General features: G+C 40.9%; 1 protein-coding gene across 4 annotated transcripts in view; it reads left to right on the top strand.

The window, feature by feature from the left end:
* Positions 1-13576, top strand: part of ankrd27 (ankyrin repeat domain 27 (VPS9 domain)) — a 26816-nt gene extending 13240 nt beyond the window's left edge. For 2 of the 4 annotated variants that reach the window (XM_047819719.1, XM_047819720.1), the window contains exons 15-29: positions 517-599; positions 794-909; positions 2283-2375; positions 3231-3428; positions 3638-3682; positions 4378-4491; positions 4601-4645; positions 5848-5970; positions 6573-6770; positions 8335-8454; positions 8555-8719; positions 8823-8922; positions 10089-10128; positions 11015-11078; positions 11190-13576. In XM_047819719.1, coding sequence (XP_047675675.1) covers positions 517-599; positions 794-909; positions 2283-2375; positions 3231-3428; positions 3638-3682; positions 4378-4491; positions 4601-4645; positions 5848-5970; positions 6573-6770; positions 8335-8454; positions 8555-8719; positions 8823-8922; positions 10089-10128; positions 11015-11078; positions 11190-11864 — 2179 coding nt within the window. In that variant the 3' untranslated portion in view covers positions 11865-13576. The remainder of the gene's footprint in view (positions 1-516; positions 600-793; positions 910-2282; positions 2376-3230; positions 3429-3637; positions 3683-4377; positions 4492-4600; positions 4646-5847; positions 5971-6572; positions 6771-8334; positions 8455-8554; positions 8720-8822; positions 8923-10088; positions 10129-11014; positions 11079-11189) is intronic. The other 2 variants (XM_047819721.1, XM_047819722.1) reach the window with 2 other exon arrangements.
* The last annotated feature ends 11424 nt before the right edge of the window (positions 13577-25000 follow it).

A 25000-nucleotide genomic window follows, 5' to 3' on the forward strand; every position in this document is an offset into this window, starting at 1 on the left:
AAACAATTATTCACAAAATTGTGGACTGAGAATAGTCATCTATTTTAAAACTGAATAAACCATTATGGTGAAGTCGTGACCTAACGGTTAGAGAGTCTGACTCCTAACCCTAAGGTTGTGGGTTCGAGTCTCGGGCCGGCAATACCACGACCGAGGTACCCTTGAGCAAGTCTCCGAACCCCCCCAATGTGTGGGCATCGCAACATACTGTAAATGGCTGCCCACTGCTCCGGGTGTGTGTTCACGGTGTGTGTGTGTGTGTGTGTGTGTGTTCACTGCTGTGTGTGTGCACTTTGGATGGGTTAAACGCAGAGAACGAATTCTGGGTACGGGTCACCGTCACTTCACTTCACGTCACACCGTCTTTCAGTCCTCTTTAGATGGCATATCCATAAAAAGTGTGTACACTATATTGTGCTATCAGATAAAAAAAAACTCTTAAAACATTGCTGTAGCACCCACACTCAGTCAGTACTAATAAAAAAAATTTTTTTCTTTATTTCTTTTAACCCCCAGGAGATTAAACGACCCATCTATAGTGACTCCGTGTTCCCGGGACGACCGAGGTTACACTCCTCTTCATGTTGCAGCTATATGTGGTGAGCTGCCTTCTCATATGCTTTAACTCAGTGTCATCATTTAAGTATGAACTCTGACTCCTAATCACTATTAATGAGTCAAGTTAAATGATTCCGTGTCTTTCTCAGTCTTTACTCTACATGCACATAATAAACCTCTGTGGCTAGACCTCTTTGTCTGACCTGCTGAATGTGTGTGTGGATGAATACTGTAGGTCAGTCGCTGCTAACTGACCTGTTGATGTCGAAGGGAGCAGCGGTGAATGCCACAGACTACCACGGGTTCACAGCTCTACACCTCTCCTGCCAAAAGGGCTATCAGGGCGTCACGGTGAGTGTCTTATCTCCATATGCCTGTTTACAGCTGTTTATAAACTCCATATTCTACATTAACAAAAAAAACCTGACATGCTGAGGTTTTCTGTTAGGAGACGTTTATTTAGTTTAAGACCTCTCCGTTGTCAGTCATTGCCGCTATCACAGGTAATCTGTTCCTAAGGCACATGAAGGTGTTCAGAGCTTTTCATGATAACAAGCTGCAGTTTTCTGTCTTGGTTGACATCAATAGACAGAGTGAGACAGGGGCTGGCGAGGGACGGACCGTTTATAGCTGCTGTATTGTAAGCTTTAAGTAGTAGCTGTTGGTGTTCACAAATTTCTTGGTACATTAGGACATGCTGTTGTTGGTAAATATTCTTTGTGGTGGTAATAGCATGACACCGACCTGTCACTGATTAATTTCCTTAAAGGTGGGGTCTCCGTCGTTTGAGAAACGCTTCAGAAAACTGAGTCGGGACGACAAACAAAACAAACAAAACTGACGTGTAGCCGATGAGCAGAAAGGGGCGGGGCTTGTCGATATGGGCGGAGAGAGCGTTCGGTGCGCATGTGTGAAATTAGCAGAAAGTGGTTTTAACATCGACATGGAGGATAAAAATAAAGAAAGAAAGAGAGGAAAGACTTACGATAAGGCAAGAAGTAGGACGTGTTAATATAGGATCAGCTTTCCAGCGCTGGAGAGAACTGAAGGAGCAGGAAGTCGGCCACATGTTCACAGGTTGGAGTTTCCCGAGTCAATAACTCCTGAGCTAAACGCTGTTACTACACAAATAACACCTCTTTTCTATCGTAGTAATGTAGAGAGGCAGCTACAACCGCGTTTTGTGTAGTAACAGCGTTTATCTCAGGAGTTATCGACTCGGGAAACTCCGACCTGTGAATATGTGGCCGACTTTACTTAAGACGCCGAGGCGCTTTTTTCCTTCTCGATAGGTGAGTAACGTTGGTTTTGCTTTGTTACACAGAACTAATATATGCCTTTGTCCTTTACATCATTATGCTTGTGTGGCATTTTTGCTTGTTTGTTTATCTACAATCGTGTTGTTCTTCCCTTCAGCTATGATAAAGACACGTTTCTGTCCGTTAGTCCCTTGGGTTGCGTATGTATGTGTGGGCGGAGCTATCGATACAGGGGTGGGACCCATTTGGGTTAGGGGCGTGTTTGTTTCGGTGATTTCAAATGTCAACATTGGCTTTCAAACAACAGAGACCGCACCTTTAATCAGCACACTGTTTTGTGTTTTATTTCTTACCTGCATCATGTTATTCTCTTTAAATAATAAAAACCATGTAATGAAAAGTATTATTACCGTCTTGTCTTTTGAGATTTTGGTCTGTTATCACTTCTCTTTTCTGTTCCTGAAGTTGCTGCTGTTGCATTATCAAGCAAACACAGATGCTCAGGACAACAACGGGAACACTCCTCTCCACCTGGCTTGTATGTACGGTCACGAGGACGTAAGTGACTTGGATAATACTCTATTAATGAAATTCCTTAAAGACTACATCATCATGAAATGTATAATCATATTATACTAAAGATATATGTGTGAAAAAGTCTTGGCCCCCTTTATTGATTTATTGCCAGACAAAGAGAGAAACTCTCTCAGAGGCTTTGTACATACCCACGGGCACTCAGACGAGGCACGTGATTGGTTCCCGACACGAGATCCGAGCTGATTGGCTGCGCATCATCGCATCCTCTCCCAGCTTCTTCCCTTGTCGCATCTCGCCACTCTCGTTCACGCCGTCGACCGTGTCTCACGTATCGTGTTCGAGATTAACTTTTCGTTAAGCCCTTACGATGCCTCCTAAGCGCCGTGCCTCTGCGAAAGATTCCTCTAGTGAGCCCAAGAGGAAGAGGAAGATGATGACCATCAGTGAAAAGGTCAAACTTACTGTAGGGCCAATCCTACTTCACGGATTTTCACCTATTGCGGAGGGTTCCGGTCCCCGTTAACCGCCATAAACGAGGGATCACTGTACAGCAGAATTCATGGTTCCATTTATCACAGCAAGTCTTCCAGGTCCTGAAGCAGTAAAACAGCCCCAGACCTTCACACCACCACCACCATGTTTTACTGTTGTACCACCATGTTCTCTTTCTGAAATGCTGTGTTACTTTTATGCCAGATGTAATGGGACAAACACCTTCCAAAAAGGTCAACATTTGTCTCGTCAGTCCACAGAGATTTTCCCAAAAGTCTTGAGGATTTTTTTTTCCATTAATAATAAAAAACACCTTCATTTACAAACTGCATGTTGTGTTTACTTGAGTTGCCTTCGACTAATATTTAAATATATGTGTTTCAGTGTGTAAAGGCACTGGTTTACTACGACCTGCACACGTGCCGGCTTAATGTTCAGAACGATAAGGGGGACACGGCTCTACACATCGCGGCTCGTTGGGGTTACGAGGGCATCATGGAGGTGCTGCTGGAGAACGGTGCCTCAACTCTCCTCCATAACAAGGCCAATCAGAGCCCACTGCACTGTGCACTCAACTCCAGGGTCAGAGCACCACTCAATTCAACAATAATCATCAGTATCATGCTGCCTTCACATGATAGTCACATATTGTCATGGTGCATGTAGTGAAAATAACCATAAGATCGTATTCGCATGAAATCGTTCGGGTGTCTCTGTTACACTGGTAGAAAATAATTCAATTGATTTAATTCATTTCTGAATTTATTAACAGATTTTTCTTCATCTTGTAGGTTCTGTCCTTGCTGGAGCGAACCTATAACTGTGCCAGTAAAGAGGTAAACAGTTCTGAGAAATTATAATAAAGAATAATAAGGGGGGGGCACGGTGGCTTAGCGGTTAGCACGTCCGCCTCACACCTCCAGGGTCGGGGGTTCGAATCCCGCCTCCACCTTGTGTGTGTGGAGTTTGCATGTTCTCCCCGTGCCTTGGGGGTTTCCTCCGGGTACTCCGGTTTCCTCCCCCGGTCCAAAGACATGCATGGTAGGTTGATTGGCATCTCTGGAAAATTGTCCGTAGTGTGTGAGTGTGTGAGTGTGAATGAGAGTGTGTGTGTGTGCCCTGTGATGGGTTGGCACTCCGTCCAGGGTGTATCCTGCCTCGATGCCCGATGACGCCTGAGATAGGCACAGGCTCCCCGTGACCCGAGAAGTTCGGATAAGCGGTAGTAAATGAATGAATGAATGAATGAATTACGTAATAATACATCAAGCGATCATTATAAATAATAATAAAAAAAAAATAACCATAAAAATAAATATATATAAAAAAGATGACACAATATAATCAGAATTAAATATAAAAATAATGTGAAATGGCACAGAATTAAAGTTAAAGGATGTGTTTTGTGCTGCTCTTTTAAAATTGCTGTCTGAAAATTATTATTGTTGTTGTTGTTATTATTAGATTACTTTGTCATGTCTAGTAAAGCTTGAAAATAAAAGAATGTATATATTTTTTTTTATCTTTTCAGGCTCCCTGTCATTCTCCACAGCCAGCTGACAGCAGACGTACCTCTGTGACCAGTACGTCCTCGTTCATCTACGTGGAGCCCAAATCCGAGAGTGATCGCCCTCACATAAAGGAGGTGAATCCAGCGCCCCCTGTGGTGCGACAAAACGTTTACATCTCGCCTCGATTGCCGAACGGGTTTTGGCCGTGGTCTGAGATCCTTTCTCGTTTGTGTCTAACGGCAGGTGGAGAAGTTACTGCGTGCAGTGGCAGATGGAGATGTGGAAATGGTTAGTGGTTATTGCTCATAAACTAATATGATCAGAAACAAATGCACACTTTCCCCTTTTCCACTGACAGTGTGCCGAGAACTTGCAGGCTTGGGCGAGGCTAGCCCCTTTTTAGGGGTTCTTCAGCACCCCTAAAAAGGAGCTCAGCACCCCTAAAACTTGGAGTAAGAAATGTTGTTATTCTAAAATTTTTGTTCGTCTTTTGCAAGGTTAAATAATGTCCAAAATATACTCCGTAGTTTGTGGTTTAAAATGTATGTGTTAAGGATGAAAATGAAAACATCCCCCGCTTAGCAAATGGTGTCATCCTCCTATTTTATTCCAGCGAGTCGCCGCCGCTGTGGAGTGGCCCAGGACCTGGGTGACTCGTCCGTAGTCATAAACGGAGATGAATGAATGACTATTGTACACAGGGGGGAAGTCGTAGCCTAACGGTTAGAGAGTTTGACTCCTAACCCTAAGGTTGTGGCTCCGAGTCTCGGGCCGGCAATACCACGACTGAGGTGCCCTTGAGCAAGGCACCAAACCCCCCCCCCCCCCCAACTGCTCCCCGGGTGCCGCGGCATGCATGGCTGCTAGAGCGTGAAACAGAAACAGCAGCGCGACAAATAAACCGCGTACCTGTGTAGTGCGTACATGCGTCTCTGCTGGTGAAGTTTATCGCTAATTTGATAGATGGCCATTTGTAAATAATTTACACAAGATGAATTACATTTTGTCGTCCAAGTACCTGTTACTGTGTTTAATGACAATAAAGTTGAATCTAATCTAACCGATCTGATGACTGTTGATACAAAAGGAGGCACATGGAGTTAACGGTCAGGAAAAAGCGGCGGAGTGAAGAAAGTTTTATGTTTGTTACAGGGGGCTTGTGTGTCTGTGACAGTTAATATTTCTCACAATTAAGGTGGTGTTCTGAAAAAAAAAAATCTGGATTTTGGAATTAGTCGAATCAATGTTAAAATGATAAAGTTATTTTTCAATAGACATATTTTTTTGTTTTTGTGTGAAAAGAGGGTGGGTGTTGGCAGTGGGGGCTCATTGTGTGTAAAGCTCTGACCCTAGAATCGCCCCTGCTTGCAGGCTTTGTTTTTGAAAGCAGTTTGTTTGGGGAAATAAGGGGATAAGGTATCAATACTGAAAGAGCTTTTGGTAATTACTCCTACTTTTTATATTGCATATATGTGTATATCCTGATTCAGGTGCGCTACCTGTTCGAGTGGATGGATACGGAGCTGGAGGATGATGAGAGAGCTGAATTGCCCAAAAATACAGAACTGTGCCACCCTCTGTGCCAGTGTCCAAAGTGTGAACCTACACAGAAGGTAAACACATTTAGCTAGACATAATGCAGCCCGATATTTACTGCCTTATTCAATCATTCCATCATTCATTCATTCATTCTCTACCGCTTATCCAAACTTCCTCGGGTCACGGGGAGCCTGTGCCTATCTCAGGCGTCATCGGGCATCGAGGCAGGATACACCCTGGACGGAGTGCCAACCCATCACAGGGCACACACACGCACTCTCATTCACTCACACACTCACTCACACACTACGGACAATTTTCCAGAGATGCCAATCAACCTACCATGCATGTCTTTGGACCGGGGGAGGAAACCGGAGTACCCGGAGGAAACCCCCGAGGCACGGGGAGAACATGCAAACTCCACACACACAAGGTGGAGGCGGGAATCGAACCCCCGACCCTGGAGGTGTGAGGCGAACGTGCTAACCACAAGCCACCGTTGTGAACCCCAGTGTTTCCTATGAAATATACAAGATTTTTAACACAGCAAAATCAAGCACATTTCTTTTTAATTCTAGTATTTTTCTGTACATTTTACTTGAGTTTTTTGTGTGCTTTACAGTTATTTCACCTCCCCACCCTCATTTCTGCGGCTTATTTCTTGCGTGTCTTTTAGAAGCTCTTCCTCCTGCAGTCGGACAGGTTGGGAGTGAACTGCAGCAGTGCAGATGGTTTCACACCGCTGCATGTGGCGGCACTTCATGGACACACCGGACTCGTTTCTTTACTCATCCGCCACGGGGCCAACATCGATGCCTGTAACAGCCAGAACGCCACACCACTCCATCTGGCCTGCCAGAACAGCCACACACAGGTGCTGCTGCACTACACCCTCTGCTCCATGTACAGTGGGGCTCGAAAGTTTGGGCACCCCCTCGGTAAAAATTTGTATTAATGTGCATAAAGAAACCAAGAAAAGATGGAAAAATCTCCGAAAGGCATCAAATTACAGACTAGACATTCTTATGTCAAAAAAAAGTTAGATTTTATTTCCATCCTTTACACTTTCAAAATAACAGAAAACAAAAAAATGGCGTCTGCAAAAATTTGGCCACCCTGCAGAGTTTATAGCATGCACCGTCCCCTTTTGAAAAGCTGAGACCTGACGGTGTCATGGATTGTTCAGGTGAGGTCAATCTCAAAGGTTTTAAAATGCCCAGACTCATCTGACCTTGTCCCAACAATCAGCACCATTGGTACTTCTAAGCTGTGATACTTGCCAAAGGGGGCAGTACTAGGTATTAACTAACTCTGCAGGGTGCCCAAACTTTTGCAGATGCCATTTTTTTTTTGTTTTCTGTTACTTTGAAAGTGTAAAGGATGGAAATAAAATCTAACTTTTTTTGACTCCTTCATCTCTCATCCTATGGTTCTCAGACCGGGGTCTGTGATGCACAGTAAAGTGGTCGGTGATTTCCTTTTTGTTAGTCATCTAAAAATCACCGTACGTCACGTTACTTTCACTTCACTTCACTTGGATAATGTTTATGAAATAAATCTGGGCTAACTGGGTCCATAGAATGCTATAATCGTCTCCACTGGCCCAATTCTCTCCACATACCGTATACGACTCGTTTAAACCCTGCGACGATGTTTATTTTAATGAACAATTTCAATCTGCTTGCTCAGGGTACAACAAATCAGGAGGGGCCAAAAGGACACGTCAACACAAAAAGAACATTTGCTTACGGCAGGCAGCTAATTTTGCTTCATGCTGAAGTCACCTGGGTTATTTTTAATTCTGCAAACACACAGACATGGGATCCATGAGCCAGGAGGAAATGAATCCAGAGCTTCTCAGATTGGGCTGATTTAAAAAAAAAATGTAATTAATTCATTAATTAAAATAAAGTCCAAATTCTCATCCACGGAGTAACACACGGTTATTAAACCCAAATTAAATCACAAATCAGTAAGGAAGGTTCATTCATTCGTTCGTTCGTTCATTCATTCATTTTCTACCGCTTATCCGAACTTCTCGGGTCACTGGGAGCCTGTGCCTGTCTCAGGCGTCATCGGGCATCGAGGCAGGATACACCCTGGACGGAGTGCCAACCCATCACAGGACACACACACTCTCATTCACTCACACACACACACACTACGGACAATTTTCCAGAGATGCCAATCAACCTACCATGCATGTCTTTGGACCGGGGGAGAAAACCGGAGTACCCGGAGGAAACCCCCGAGGCACGGGGAGAACATGCAAACTCCACACACACAAGGTGAAGGCGGGAATCGACCCCCCGACAGTGGAGGTGTGAGGCGAACGTACTAACCTCTAAGCCATCGTGCCGCCCCCCTGTAATGAAGGATGTGGTGTAATATTAAAATACAGTACTACAGTCTTCTGTATTCTCTGGTTATTCCTGCAGGTGGTGAGCTCTCTGGTGGAGTGTAATGCCAAGCTGAATAAGAAGGATCAGTTTGGGAACACTCCCCTGATCCAGTCCTGTTTAAAGGGACACGAGGAGACCGTATCAGTGTTAATACAGGTACTGTCAGCATTTCACTCTGTTCGCATGTTAAATAAGCAGATAACGAGGCCAGCCCTGGACTGTGAGTGAAATGGGACATTGTTGTGTCCTTCTGTAGAGCGGGGCTTCATTAAACCTGGCCAATAATCAGGGAAACACGGCTCTACACGAGGCGGTGAGAGGAGCGCACCAGGGTCTGGTGGAACTGCTGCTACAGGCTGGGGCTCTTACACACCTCAGGAACAAGAGACAGCGCACTGCACTGGACTGTGCTCAGGAAACCGTAATGCAGGCTGATGCTTCTAATCATTTATTCACACGTTTACAGGTGAAGAAGAACACGGTTCTAAAAATATCGTTTGCTCGATTACAATTTTGTGTTGCAGAACATAGCAATTCTTAGGATTCTACAGAAAGCCTGTGCATCCAGTGTTGAAGCCGATTCAGTCAGACAGTTCTTCATAGCCCAACGACATCAAGCAAAAGGTGAGAGGTGTGTGTGTGTGTGTGTGTGTGTGTATATATATATATATATATATATATATATATATATATATATATATACACAGGTGCTGGTCATATAATTAGATCAAATAAATAGAATTGGTCATATAAATATCATCAAAAAGTTGATTTATTTCACAAATTCCATTCAAAATGTGAAACTTATATATTCTATTCATTCATTACACACAGACTGATATATTTCAAATATTTATTTCTTTTAATTTTGATGATTATAACTGGGGGGCACGGTGGCTTAGTGGCTAGCACGTTCACCTCACACCTCCAGGGTCGGGGGTTCGATTCCCACCTTCGCCTTGTGTGTGTGGAGTTTGCATGTTCTCCCCGTGCCTCGGGGGTTTCCTCCGGGTACTCCGGTTTCCTCCGCCGGTCCAAAGACATGCATGGTAGGTTGATTGGCATCTCTGGAAAATTGTCCGTAGTGTGTGTGTGAGTGAATGAGAGTGTGTGTGTGCCCTGTGATGGGTTGGCACTCCGTCCAGGGTGTATCCTGCCTCGATGCCCGATGACGCCTGAGATAGGCACAGGCTCCCCGTGACCCGAGAAGTTCGGATAAGCGGTAGAGAATGAATGAATGAATGATTATAACTGACAACTAAGGAAAATCCCAGATTCAGTATCTCTGAAAAGTAGAATATTACTTAAGACCATTACCAAGGAAGGATTTTTAGAAATCTGGGCCAACTGAAAAGTATGAACATGAAAAGTATGAGCATGTGCAGCACCCAATACTTAGGGCTCCTTTTGCCTGAATTACTGCGGCGATGCGGCGTGGCATGGAGTCGATCAGTCTGTGGCGCTGCTCAGATGTTATGAGAGCCCAGGGTGCTCTGATAATTCCTTCAGCTCTTCTGCATTGTTGAGTCTGGCATATCGCATCTTCCTCTTCACAATACCCCATAGATGTTCTATGGGGTTAAGCTCAGGCGAGTTTGCTGGCATTAAGAACAGGGATCCCATGGTCTTTAAACCAGGTACTGGTAGCTTTGGCACTGTGTGAAGGTGCCAAGTCCTGTTGGAAAATGAAATCTGCATCTCTATAAAGTTGTTCAGCAGCAGAAAGCATGAAGTGATAAACTTTTGAATCTCTTTTCATCCATGATTTATGTTTTTTTTTTTTTTTACAGCGCCCTCTGTTGTCCAACACAAGAGTCCTGACATGCAAAGGTGTGTGACAGACCAATGTATCTATCTGTGTGTTTACTTATTTTCCGTACTATAAGACGCACCTAAGAGCCTTAAATCGGACCATTGACCCGCTGACACAGGGACGTAATACGTACACTACGTACGCTGGCAGCGATAAACCAATCAGAGGACATTACGTAATACGTACAATACGTACGCTTACCTCCGCCACGCCTCCGGTAGGTATACTACCGGTATGTTGCAAAACATTTGTTTCTTTCTAACCATTATGCGGTCCACACTCCAGTCCAGTAGGTGGCGGTAAAAGCACCTTAAGTTGGTTTGCCATCTGCCAATAAAAATCTGAAGAAGAAGACAACAACATTTGTTTGTCTAAGGACCCCCGAAAATGGCACCAGTGAAGAGACATGCTTAACGAGGCACAATTCAAACTACAGGCTATCAATTACAGGGTTGTAAATGGGAATAGAGCAGCTGTGAAAGAATTCAATATCAACAGTAGAATAAAGTTCAACTAAACTCACTGTTTTGCTTCTGTTACCTTTTTTTTTTGTAGACCGTATGTTTTCGCATGCGCCTTATAATACGGTGCGCCTTATGTACGGGTCGAGTACAGAAATAGACCCCGTAATTGAGACTGCGCCTTATAATCCGGTGCGCCTTATAGTGCGGAAAATACTGTAAGTGGCCCAAAGTGTGCCATGAATATACCCTTGTACATGATCTCACACTTTCCCCTATTCTTGGCTTACCTGAACATTACCCAAGGCTGATGGCCAGTGTGTGTGACACGATCGGCTGATTGTGTAGTCGAACGTTCCTAATAAAGTGCCCTGTAGGTGATATTAGACATGTAAACTTCTGACTGACTCATTAATAACACGCTGTCTTGTATCATGGACAGAATACAGCAGATGACTAAATCACGACATAGTGCCACCCTTCTCTCCACCGACTCTCCATATACGGTAACTATCTTTTTTTTTTTTTTCTTAAGCTCCAGACTGTGACATTATGTTGTTCTTATGAAGTTAGTTCTTAAAGTTTGGGCTTTTTTTTTTGCCGTGTTTGGTTCCCAGGGTTCAGATGACCTGAATTACAGAAGGCGACTAAGGCGAGGAGAGACCGTCGACGGCTTCGACCTCTTCATCCATACGACTGCAGACTCACACTCCTTTAACCAGGCCAAAAGCTTAAACCGCAGTCATACCATACACCAGGACCTGACTCACAGCTGTCCTGTAGAACTAGAACACACACAATGTAGCTCCACAGCGGACACAATGGCCGACCCTACCGACCTCTCACCTGAACCTGAGCAGGTTATTGGAAAGACCATTAAGAACATGCAGACCAGCTTGGAGGAGGAGATGGATGAGAAGGAAGAGGAGGTGGAGAAGGAGAAGGAAGAGGAGAAGATGAAGGAGATGGAAGAGGAGAAGATGAAGGAGATGGATGAAGAGGAGAAGATGAAGGAGATGGATGAAGAGGAGAAGATGAAGGAGATGGATGAGAAGGAGAAGGAAGAGGAGAAGATAAAGGAGATGGATGAAGAGGAGAAGATGAAGGAGATGGATGAGAAGGAGAAGGAAGAGGAGGAGATGGATGAGAAGGAGAAGGAAGAGGAGAAGATGAAGGAGATGGATGAGAAGGAGAAGGAAGAGAAGATGAAGACGACGGATGAGGAGGAGGATCAGAACAAGGGCAAAAACACGCATTGGTTTTCCACAGAGATGGAAAATATTGTGCTCTGAGGACCTCAGACGATGTTCTAACTTACAAAAAACGATGAAATGAGAACACTATGGGTCTAACGCTGCGTATCCGGCTGTTCCGTCGATCGTTTAACCGACCAGGTTAAATTTCCTCGCTTCAGTCAGTGACACTTACTGTAACTCACCGCAGCCACTGACACGAACAGCTGCTTCATCTCGAACCCAAACTCCATTCAAACAGTCTGAAGCTTCAGCTTTTATTCGGCGCACTGACAACGAGACACGTCTTCGATAAAACCGAGGAGTCCAGAGAGGGTGTGACAATGAATGTATGAACTCTTTAAAGGCTTAATGTTATTATTATTATTATTATTTGTAACATAAAGGGAGATAATTATGCATATTTCCAGGACTGAATCAAATGTCATGCTGACAAAATTTGTTTTTTTTTAAAGAGTTTAAAAGACTCGGATGCTTCATTCGTTTTGGTCTTTTATCGTATCCGCTGAAGTCCACGTCTAACATCGTGCGGCTTTATGCAGGAAATTTAAACGGTAATGAAACGAAGAACTATTTAGTTTTATTTAACCAGCACTTTTACTTTACCAGCTTAGTTTTATTTTACCAGCATCATAAAAAGGGATGATTGGGCATCGTTTTTATTCTTTCTTATTAAGTTTAACATGGTCTTGTTCATCAGTCGACTCTTTAATATCAAGCCGTTTGAGTATTTTATCAGCTTATGTCAGACTTACAGGAGCTTAAAGCTGATTGTGTGTGAGACTGCATGAATGCCCACATATTTCCCAGTAAACTTTGCTTCTAACATGCTTTGTTAGATTCTGGACTTAATTTCAAATATCGATTGAGTTATTAAGTTATTTTAATGAAGTTATTTGTGGTATGTAGAGGGGAGGACGTTCGCCTCACGCCTCCAGGGTCGGGGGTTCGATTCCCACCTCCGCCTTGTGTATGCGGAGTTTGCATGTTCTCCCTGTGCCTCGGGGGTTTCCTCCGGGTACTCCGGTTTCCTCCCCCGGTCCAAAGACATGCATGGTAGGTTGATTGGCATCTCTGGAAAATTGTCCGTAGTGTGTGAGTGTGTGAGTGAATGAGAGTGTGTGTGTGTGCCCTGTGATGGGTTGGCACTCCGTCCAGGGTGTATCCTGCCTCGATGCCCGATGACGCCTGAGATAGGCACAGGCTCCCCGTGACCCGAGAAGTTCGGATAAGCGGTAGGAGATGAATGAATGGTATGTAGATATAAAAAGAGATGCAGTTTTATAGATGGCAAGGACTTTTTATTTATTTATTTTTTTTATTCTTTCTCAATTCAAATCAATACCTTCCTTGATGCTTTCACAAAGTATACAGTAGACAGTGTTGTGGATCAGTACCGTGTTCTAGTCATGCACTTTATTCTTTATAACATACACACAGGTTTTCAGACTGTTGAAATGTTTGGCAAACCTTTTCATGGAGATTAATTCTAACAGTTTCACCGTGTCTTTCAGATTTAGGCCTAACGTGAACTAGTGACATTTTCTCACTAAGACTTAGAGTCAAAATTTGTCTGACCTTTTTGGGTTGTAGCATCTCTGCTTCTCCAATCTGAAAAAAAAAACGTCTCCTTAAATGTTATTCGTTTAATAATAATGCGGTGAATGTGCCTTATTAAAACTGGGTCAGAATTAATTATGATAGTCATATAATCATCGTTTTTCAGTGATTAATAAAAAAATATTAAATTGTTCGGTCTGAGAGGGATTTTTTGTATTTTATTTCAGTAGTACAAACTTGCTCACAATATTCAATCCCTGTCTGTACCATTATTTTCTGTATGATTGTAATCGTATTTATTTATCAGACAGACATAATGAGAAGTTGTAATTATGGCACCGAGGTTTTGGAAGCCTTGTGAACGTCTTATTTAACTCCAGTATTAATGTTAGATCAGGGAAGGAAACACATGACCCACAGTGTTCAGTACCGGTGTCTCTGCAGTATTAATGTTAGATCAGGGAAGGAAACACATGACCCACAGTGTTCAGTACCGGTGTCTCTGCAGTATTAATGTTAGATCAGGGAAGGAAACACATGACCCACAGTGTTTAGTACCGGTGTCTCTGCAGTATTAATGTTAGATCAGGGAAGGAAACACATGACCCACAGTGTTTAGTACCGGTGTCTCTGCAGTATTAATGTTAGATCAGGGAAGGAAACACATGACCCACAGTGTTTAGTACCGGTGTCTCTGCAGTATTAATGTTAGATCAGGGAAGGAAACACATGACCCACAGTGTTTAGTACCGGTGTCTCTGCAGTATTAATGTTAGATCAGGGAAGGAAACACATGACCCACAGTGTTTAGTACCGGTGTCTCTGCAGTATTAATGTTAGATCAGGGAAGGAAACACATGACCCACAGTGTTTAGTACCGGTGTCTCTGCAGTATTAATGTTAGATCAGGGAAGGAAACACATGACCCACAGTGTTTAGTACCGGTGTCTCTGCAGTATTAATGTTAGATCAGGGAAGGAAACACATGACCCACAGTGTTCAGTACCGGTGTCTCTGCAGTATTAATGTTAGATCAGGGAAGGAAACACATGACCCACAGTGTTCAGTACCGGTGTCTCTGCAGTATTAATGTTAGATCAGGGAAGGAAACACATGACCCACAGTGTTCAGTACCGGTGTCTGTACTGTATGTGTAACGTTTCTCAGTAATCGTCTTAATTGGTAACAAAGTCATAGTTAATATGGAATTGTGTAAGAGTAATATCTTAAGGCAACTTTCAGCAAAGTCTAAACTAGACTCTTACTTTAAGTCTAAATCAGACTTACTTTAAATCAGACTCTTACTTTAAATCTAAATCAGACTCTTACTTTAAATCAGACTCTCACTTTAAATCTAAATCAGACTCTCACTTTAAATCTAAATCAGACTCTTACTTTAAATCTAAATCAGACTCTCACTTTAAATCTAAATCAGACTCTTACTTTAAATCTAAATCAGACTCTTACTTTAAATCTAAATCAGACTTACTTTAAATCAGACTCTTACTTTAAATCTAAATCAGACTCTTAACTTTAAACCAAAACTAGACTCTCACTTTAAATCTAAATCAGACTCTTACTTTAAATCAGACTCTTACCTTAAATCTAAATCAGACTCTTACTTTAAGTCTAAATCAGACTCTTACCTTAAATCTAAATCAGACTCTTACCTTAAATCTAAATCAGACTCTTACCTTAAATCTAAATCAGACTCTCACTTTAAATCTAAATCAGACTCTTACTTTAAATCAGACTCTTACCTTAAATCTAAATCAGACTCTTACCTTAAATCTAAATCGGACTCTCACTTTAAATCTAAATCAGACTCTTACTTTAAATCAGACTCTTACCTTAAATCTAAATCAGACTCTTACTTTAAATCTAAATCAGACTCTTACCTTAAATCTAAATCAGACTCTTACCTTAAATCTAAATCAGACTCTTACCTTAAATCTAAATCAGACTCTTACCTTAAATCTAAATCAGACTCTTACCTTAAATCTAAATCGGACTCTTACCTTAAATCTAAATCAGACTCTTTAAATCTAAATCACACTCTTACTTTAAATCTAAATCACACTCTCACTTTAAATCTAAATCACACTCTTACTTTAAATCTAAATCAGACTCTTACTTTAAATCAGACTCTTACCTTAAATCTAAATCAGACTCTTACTTTAAATCAGACTCTTACCTTAAATCTAAATCAGACTCTTACCTTAAATCTAAATCGGACTCTCACTTTAAATCTAAATCAGACTCTTACTTTAAATCAGACTCTTACCTTAAATCTAAATCAGACTCTTACTTTAAATCTAAATCAGACTCTTACCTTAAATCTAAATCAGACTCTTACCTTAAATCTAAATCAGACTCTTACCTTAAATCTAAATCAGACTCTTTAAATCTAAATCACACTCTTACTTTAAATCTAAATCACACTCTTACTTTAAATCTAAATCAGACTCTTACCTTAAATCTAAATCAGACTCTTACCTTAAATCTAAATCAGACTCTTACTTTAAATCTAAATCAGACTCTTACTTTAAGTCTAAATCAGACTCTCACTTTAAATCTAAATCAGACTTACTTTAAATCAGACTCTTAACTTAAATCTAAATCAGACTCTTACTTTAAGACTAAATCAGACTCTCACTTTAAATCTAAACCAGACTCTTACTTTAAATCAGACTCTTACTTTAAATCTAAATCAGACTCTTACTTTAAATCTAAATCAGACTCTTACTTTAAATCTAAATCAGACTCTTACTTTAAGTCTAAACCAGACTCTCACTTTAAATCTAAATCAGACTCTTACTTTAAATCAGACTCTTACTTTAAATCTAAATCAGACTTACTTTAAATCAGACTCTTACTTTAAATCTAAATCAGACTCTTACTTTAAATATAAATCAGACTCTCACTTTAAATCTAAATCAGACTCTTACTTTAAGACTAAATAAGACTCTTACTTTAAATCTAAATCAGACTCTTAAGCACTGACAGAAGTAACGCTTGTGAATTAGGGACATGGTCACCATCACCCTCTGAATCAGCCAATAGCGAGCCCTCAACGTGTAAAGTCACAGCAGCATGAAACCATTCATTCATGATTGGATTAATTATGAATTATATTTAAGTAGAATTTCAATATTTCGCCATCTTGTTTCTCGTGACTCAGGTTAAGATTCCTCTCCAGCACTCTTTAATATTTTAGGACTCACCCTTTATAAATACACTTATTCTTTAGTCTATTAACACTAAAACAATGTCACGCTTAGAATTTTGACTCGAGACTAAAATTTTTCTCTGACCTGCTTTATACTTACAGTTACAGCAGATCTCACTTTTACATCATTAAATCTTTAATCAACTTAATCATTCATTCATTCATTCATTCATTCATTCATTCATTCATTTTCTACTGTTTATCCAAACTACCTCTGTTCATTGTGTGTGTGTGTGTATTTATATATATATAGACACAGAGAGAGAGAGAGAGCGTTATACCAGGGGACTTTGCAGACACAGAATTGAGGTAGGAATCAAACCCTCAGCACCAGAGCTGTGAGGGAATAATGCTAACCACTACACCTTCATGCCTCCATTATGTAACCACTCACTCACTTTCTAATGCTTATCCGAACTTAGCCTGTGCCTATCTCAGGCGTCATCGGGCATCGAGGCAGGATACACCCTGGACGGAGTGCCAACCCATCGCAGGGCACACACACACACACACACACACTCTCATTCACTCACACACACACACACACACAGTACGGACAATTTTCCAGAGATGCCAATCAACCTACCATGCATGTCTTTGGACCGGGGGAGGAAACCGGAGTACCCGGAGGAAACCCCTCGAGGCACGGGGAGAACATGCAAACCCCACACACACGAGGCGGAGGCGGGAATCGAACCCCCGACCCTGGATGTGTGAGGCGAACATGCTAACCACTAAGCCACCGCCCCCCCCCCCTTAATTTAATCTTGCCCTTTAAAATATTAACCACAATATTCAATACTGTACATTTTAACAGTAAATCGAGCAGTCGGAGGAAGATTTGTTTGCTAGAAATGTGTGAGAAGTTGCCCAATTTCACGTGGGTGTGTGTATGAAATGTGCTGCCGGTCTTGCACACTGATTGATGGATGTGGTGAACAGGCAGAGAATCTTATGGCCCTTCTGATTTAATGAAGGAGACGTAGGGAAATGTAGTCATTACTATTATTAAGCGCCAGGGCAGTTTCACAGCCAACCATGCATCACTCCAGTAGAAGATTAAATCACTTAGTCTAAACGGGCAAAAAAGAGAGCACTTTCATAAAAGTGCATTAAATGATTGACACACACAGTTTTCTGAAATATGCTTTGCCTTGAGACTTGAGACTGCTGCCCACGGTTAAGGCGAGCACTCTTACTCAGATGACTCTAAAGTGCAAATCGCCTTTGGACTCATTTGAATATGGAGGAGATGGGCAGAGGGGAAAGAGAGGTCATCAATTAACACATTAAGCAAATATCCGAATGAAATGTAGCATTCACAGTTGCCCAGAACAGAAGATGAAAAGTCCCTGTGTCAGCTTTTCTACTGCGGGATCTAAAGAGCCAGAGAGCATAATTAATCTGACCCCCTTTCAACCTGTTAAATACGGGGAATCAGTTTTCTTTTCTCTTAGCTCATGGACTCAATTTGTGACAATTGCTCTGGGGTAACATTTCTCCTGACAGGTGTAGATTCTTTATAATTCCACACAACAGTGCAGGTGCTCAATTGTGGTGATTTTTCTGCCGAAGCTGCCACAGACTCGACTAAACAAATGTGTCGTGCTCAAACCACATCTCTTACTGCTGTTCATCTAAAATATTATTATTGTATTGGTTACATGATGGGGGCACGTTGGCTTAGTGGTTAGCACGTTCGCCTCACACCTCCAGGGTTGGGGGTTCGATTCCCTCCTCCGCATTGTGTGTGTGGAGTTTGCATGTTCTCCCCGTGCCTCGGGGGTTTCCTCCGGGTACTCCGGTTTCCTCCGCCGGTCCAAAGACATGCATGGTAGGTTGATTGGCATCTCTGGAAAATTGTCCGTAGTGTGTGTGTGTGAGTGAGTGAGAGTGTGTGTGTGCCCTGTGATGGGTTGGCACTCCGTCCAGGGTGTATCCTGATGACGCCTGAGATAGGCACAGGCTCCCCGTGACCCGAGGTAGTTCGGATAAGCGGTAGAAAATGAGTGAGTGGTTACATAATGGAGGCATGATGGTGTAGTGGTTAGCATTATTGCCTCACAGCTCTGGTGCTGAGGGTTTGATTCCTGCCTCAATCCTGTGTCTGCAAAGTCCCCTGGTATAACTCTCTCTCTCTATATATATATATATATTTATATACACACACACAGTATATACACACACACCACTAGAATCAGAACAGGTACTGTTTGGGCTGTTTGATTACATCTGGGACACTGCTATCTGTTTGTGTTGAGCAGCACTTGCCTCCAGTGTTAAACAGCAATATAGCCTTCGATATAAGGTGATAGTTCAGATGACCTTATTATCTATTAGGCTGTTTTTGGTCACACCTTCCTGCATTTCATTACACTACCCAATTAAACATTTCAGTCGTCTCTCTGACTACAAGGCCAGCAGACACGAGACCCCTGAACTTTACTCTGTAGAACAAATGACCCAATTTACATAACAAGCAATGATGAGAAAATCTTTTATCTTTGCATACAATTAAATCTCATCCAAAAGGACATCTCAATCAATTACACAGAATGACGAGTTCGTAAATAAATTAGTCTTGCCAATATATTGCGAGAGGAGATCGATAGGCAATGTTAACCAGATATTGGGGCAATGTTCTGCGACCTAGCGTCAATATCTGTCTGCTGCATTTCTCTGACTGCTAGTGGATATCAGACAGACAAGATGGATCTACACTCACACCAAAATATAAAACTGAGATCATTTACATGTCACTCTGACCTTTTATGCTATTCAGACCAGCCCAGAGGGTTGCAACAAATAGATTTTGTTGAGCTCCAGTGAAGGTTAAGGTGTGACATGTTTGTTGTTCATAAAACATTCATGTTGGTTTAAAAAAAAAAAAAAAATATTTCAACCAAGATGAGCAAATGAAAACAATTGTACATAGTCTGTGATTGGAATGAAACCTATAGCCACAGCAGCCCTTTGCTGAGAAGATTGGACAACTCTGGCTTACAGCATTAAAACTAGGGCTGGGCGATAAAACGATAACGATATGTATCGTGATAGACACGTGATCGATATCAATAAAAAATGTGTTCGATAAAACGTTCGATATTTTTTATTCTTCGTCGGAAGAAAACAGACATCACGAAGCAAGTTAGTTTGCATTAACGAAGGCGCTCGCTCTCTCTTAACCTAGCAACGTACTGTAGGGAGTGACACGGCAGTTTTTTAAATTTGAGTTTTCCTGGTTATTTCTGTCTTAATAACTGAGGGGATTCTGATCAGAGGAAGGTTACGTTTAAAATTAAAAATGTTTAAATGTAATATATTTTTCTCCTGGTCCTTATTTTAAATGGGTCATAAAAATATCAATAATTATCGATATCGACCGATACGAAGCACTGATATCGTGATACATTTATCAGAATATACCCTGACCCCTTTACTGGAGGATTCCTAATACTCTTTGTAACAGTTTGTCTATATTTGTTATTTGTGTACTGTTTTTGTTTACAAGGACAGATTATAACTGCTGTGCATGTAACAGCTATCTTTGTTATACTGTACATGCAAGCTCTTGTTTCTTATCACACAGTGACGCTAACAAATCATTAGAGGGCAGTGTTGCCTTAGGAAAGTTCTGATGAAACACTCCATCCATATCTCCTGTGGTCAGTTCAATAAAAACACAAAACTCATTAGTTCTTTAATTGTCTTGTGTAGATGTAAAACAGTTTATTCACAGTGGACCCTGAGATTATCCCAAGAACACCAGGTATGAATGGGTTTAAACACCACGCCATTACACAAATAGACAGGTTGACACGTTCTTTCACACCTATGAGTCATTTGGAGTAACCAGGGTTAATGTACCTACTGCCATGTTTTTCGGAATTGGGAGGAGGCTGAAGAACCTGAGGAAACCCACATTAACATGCAAACCTTTACACAGACCATATCGAACTGGGGAGCCAGGAGCTGAGAGCTGGCAAGACTACAACCTGTGCCAGCTTGAAAATATTTTAATCTATTAGTGTGCTTTAATATGAATACATACATGCTTTCGATGAACACATATACTTTCTAACACTAGTCGTGTTTTTGATTTTTTTTTGTTAGACTGTCAGATATTAATGCGTGTGATTATTATGGATCGAGAAGAGTCACCAGGAAAGAGGAACCAATTACTTGACAATGATCCAGTTTATATGGGAGAATGAAAAAAGCATGTCAACATGTGCAAATATTGACAGAAACTCAGACTAAAGACAGGACTCACCATCACACAAGCAAAATATTGGCAAGTTTTCCAATTTCAAAATGTGTCTCTTCCATGTTTGCTCCAGCAAACACAGGAGAAGCTTGTAGACACACGGTAATCCATACCAGGGGAGATGCTGCATCAAACATCGCGACAGATTGTTGTTGCATTGTAGGATGTAGGAGCATTTATTAAATTATGCTAATAGATTTTTTCCCCCCAAAAAATGACTCATTATTGAATACATTTAAATTTCGTGGCATTGTCTAAAAATAAAAAATATTAAGTGACATAAATCTGCAGTTATATTTTGCTAAAATCAGCAGGACGATGTTGTTAAAGAAATGAAACAAATAAATTAAAGTCTTTTCTTTAATTTATTTGTTTCATTTCTTTAACAACATTGTTTACATAATTTACATAAAGAAAATTTATGTAAGAACAAATTTTTGTTTAATTAAACTGGTAGCTAGAGCTTCTTTATTGCAGGACACGTATTATTTACTGTGATATATTTACTGTTATTTATTATTTACTGTTATATATTTACTGTTTATTTGTTATTTACTGTGATATATTTACTGTTTATTTATTTATTTATTATTTACTGTGATATATTTACTGTTTATTTATTATTTACTGTTATATATTTACTATTTATTATTTACTGTGATATATTTACTGTTTATTTATTATTTACTGTGATATATTTACTGTTTATTTATTATTTACTGTGATTTAATTAACTTTATTTATTATTTACTGTTATATATTTACTATTTATTTATTATTTACTGTTATATATTTACTGTTTATTTATTTGTTATTTACTGTGATATATTTACTGTTTATTTATTATTTACTGTTATATATTTACTGTTTATTTATTATTTACTGTTATATATTTACTATTTATTATTTACTGTTATATTTACTGTTTATTTATTATTTACTGTGATATATTTACTGTTTATTTATTATTTTGTATCATTATCTAAGAGTTTACATTACAATAGATTTCCAGCCTATATAGTCATGTAGGCCTCAGAGTATACACACACACACACACACACACACACACACACACACACACACACACACACACACAGTATATAAGTCCTTTATATCAGTTCTCTTCTTGCTCTACTCGGATCCCACTGTCTGTTTCTTCACCTTTAAATGACAGACACTTTATTCCACATGAAACACTGCAGTGTTTACATTAAAACCGGATATAAACCGGATGTAAACATCACAGAACTTCCTTGAAGCCTTTCGCTTTTTTTGCGCGTGCTCGTGGCCGCTCGTCGCCTGGCCGTGCGCGCGCCGCGCTGACAGCAGTAGCCGCGGGGCGCGCTGACGAGAGGCGGGAGCGCGCGTCCGTTCACTAATGACACGCGCTGTGCCTCCCTCACTCCGGTACACACACACACACACACACACACACACACACACACACACACACACACACACACACACACACACACACACACACACACACACACACACACTCTCTCTCTCTCTCTCCCTCACTCCGGTACACGTGCAGCTCCACACCACTAAACTGACGGACTGACCAAAAGTTTTGTCACATAGAGAAAGAAACTTTCTGTAACAAGGTGACAGCTCTCAAGGCAGGCAGCTGTCCAGTGTGTTGTCCGTCTCCAGAGGGAGTGTTTTTTTGTGTGTGTGTGTGTGTGTGTGTGTGTGTGTGTGTGTGTGTGTGTGTGTGTGTGTGTGAGTGAGAGAGAGAGAGAGAGAGAGAGAGAGTGTGTTTGTGTGTGTGTGAGGGAGAGAGAGAGAGGAAGAGTGGAGGGAAAGAGAGAAACAGAGAGAGAGCGACAGAGAGAGGGAGAGACAGACAGAGAGAGAGACAGAGAAAGGGAGGGGGAGAGAGGAAGAGGAAGGGAAGAGGGGAGGAAGAGAGAGAAGAAGAGAAGTGGAAGAGGGGAGGGAGAGAGAGAGAGAGAGAGAGAGAGAGAGAGAGAGAGAGAGAGAGGAGAGGGTCCCTAATCACTAATTTAGTGGCAGCCATGGCATTGTGCCGGCGGGCACACACACACACACACACACACACACACACACACACACACACACACACACACACACACACACACACACACACACACACACATCTGCAGGCTTGTGTACACACTCATGTGGTCAGACAGGGAGTGGATGTGGCTCTGTCCTGCTGTCCAGCTGTCCTCTGTCCTGTTGTCCTGCCACTGGCTTCACTATCAGACCAGAATGATTAAGTTCAGATGTGTTTCCTTCTATGAATGTGAGGTATAGAAAAGTGTCCTGAACATCATATGGAACTCAACACGAGAGAAGAGAAGATTTTTAGACACGTTGCACGTTGTTTTTCACTTTATTTCCCACCGATTTCACTTTTTGTTTTTCACTTTTTTTTGCATGTTTTTATTTTGACTTGTGCACTCGGTTCATTTCACCTCATTTAATTACTTTCCTTTTACACATTTGATTTTATGTTGTGTACCTAAAAGCATTTATATTGTGCTTCATGAATCACTTTTTTTTTTCAATTGATTTATTTATTTTCACACGTGACCCCACATAATTAATTAATTAATTAACTAATTAATCTTTATGTAATTTATTTTCACGTGTTTTTTTTTTATATTGTTTATGTCCATTTTTTACACGTGCTGTTTTACAGTTTACATATGATGGATTTACTGGTGATTTTCACACGCAATTCCCATTCATTCATTCATTCATTCATTCATTCATTCATTTTCTCACGATTCATTCATTTTCTCACTGATTTTTTTTTACATGATTAATTAGTTCTTAACAGACTCACACATTATTCAGACAATAAAAAAGGAGAGTAATAGAATGATGGTCAGATCTTTTTTTTTTCTCAAATGATGAACGATTCCGAATGTAAATACTGTATGATGTCACTTTTGTTTACTTTTACTTTATTTTAGACGTTACTCTTAAAATCACATGTTTAATGCATGCGATGTTTCTGCATGGAACGACAGGACGGCACATAAAACGTATTTAGTATTTTGTTTTCATTTGACATGCACACACACACACACACACACACACACACACACACACACACACACACACACACACACACACACACACACACACACAGAGTGAATGGAGTTTGACTGTAATGGGTCAGACGCTGCCATGAGCAATTTAAGCTTAACTGTATCTTAAGATTTTTTTATCCACATGTTCACTTTTTCTGTTCCTTTAATCCTGTACGGTTTTTGGGTTATTTAAAGCATCTCACGTTTTTTTTAGACGCTTCATCTGTTCAGTGTGAGTGCTGTGTATATCACCAGCTCAGCTTATCTAATTTCATTAATGTGATCTTCTGTCCATTGGCTGACTGCTTAATGGCTATTATTTGTGGTTCCCTTCAAATAAAGCTCAGACAGTAAATTGCAGTCTGTGGCAATTGGGATCTGAGCGCCTCCCTGCATTACTATATAATATCTATTCCTTTAATTAACTGAAAGCAATGCTGACATTTATTGGATTGCAAGTTACTTGTTAATGGCAATAAATTGTGGAGAGTGAAAAATATCATTGCTTATTTTACATCAATAATTTGTGAACCTTTTGCTAATGATTATTCATTATTCTCGCCCCGTGGCTGCTCTGTTTGTAAAAGTAAACCGAGATATATTCTAAAAGCTAGGCTTTAAAGAAGACCTAGAGCTCAAGCTGAGCATTACCTACCTGTACAGTATAATCAGATGCCACTGTGGTGCTTTTGCATCGATAAAGCCTTCAGTTTACACAATGCCAGTTTGACAGAATCATTTTAGTTTTTGATCGTCGTGCTCGTTATGGACCGCGATTACACGTTAATATATAATTAGGAAATAAATATTTTTGTTTGTATTTATGGTTCTTGGTTTTTTTGGCCACTCCTTTATCAACTGTACTGATCAATAGATAAACAAAAGGAAAAAAATGTGTTGTTTTGGTGGACAATTCTTGTGTTATCACCGAGCACTGTGCTGTTTTCTGCAGGAGTTTGTGGTCACTCATTTGCCACCAGCTTGCCAGTTGTGTGAACATATTCCTTGTCAGTGCTCAGCCGCTGTCTCTTTACTTGCTACAGCGGTGATC

This window comes from Tachysurus fulvidraco, chromosome 10 (genome assembly GCF_022655615.1).
Source record: "Tachysurus fulvidraco isolate hzauxx_2018 chromosome 10, HZAU_PFXX_2.0, whole genome shotgun sequence".
Classification (NCBI taxonomy): domain Eukaryota; kingdom Metazoa; phylum Chordata; class Actinopteri; order Siluriformes; family Bagridae; genus Tachysurus; species Tachysurus fulvidraco.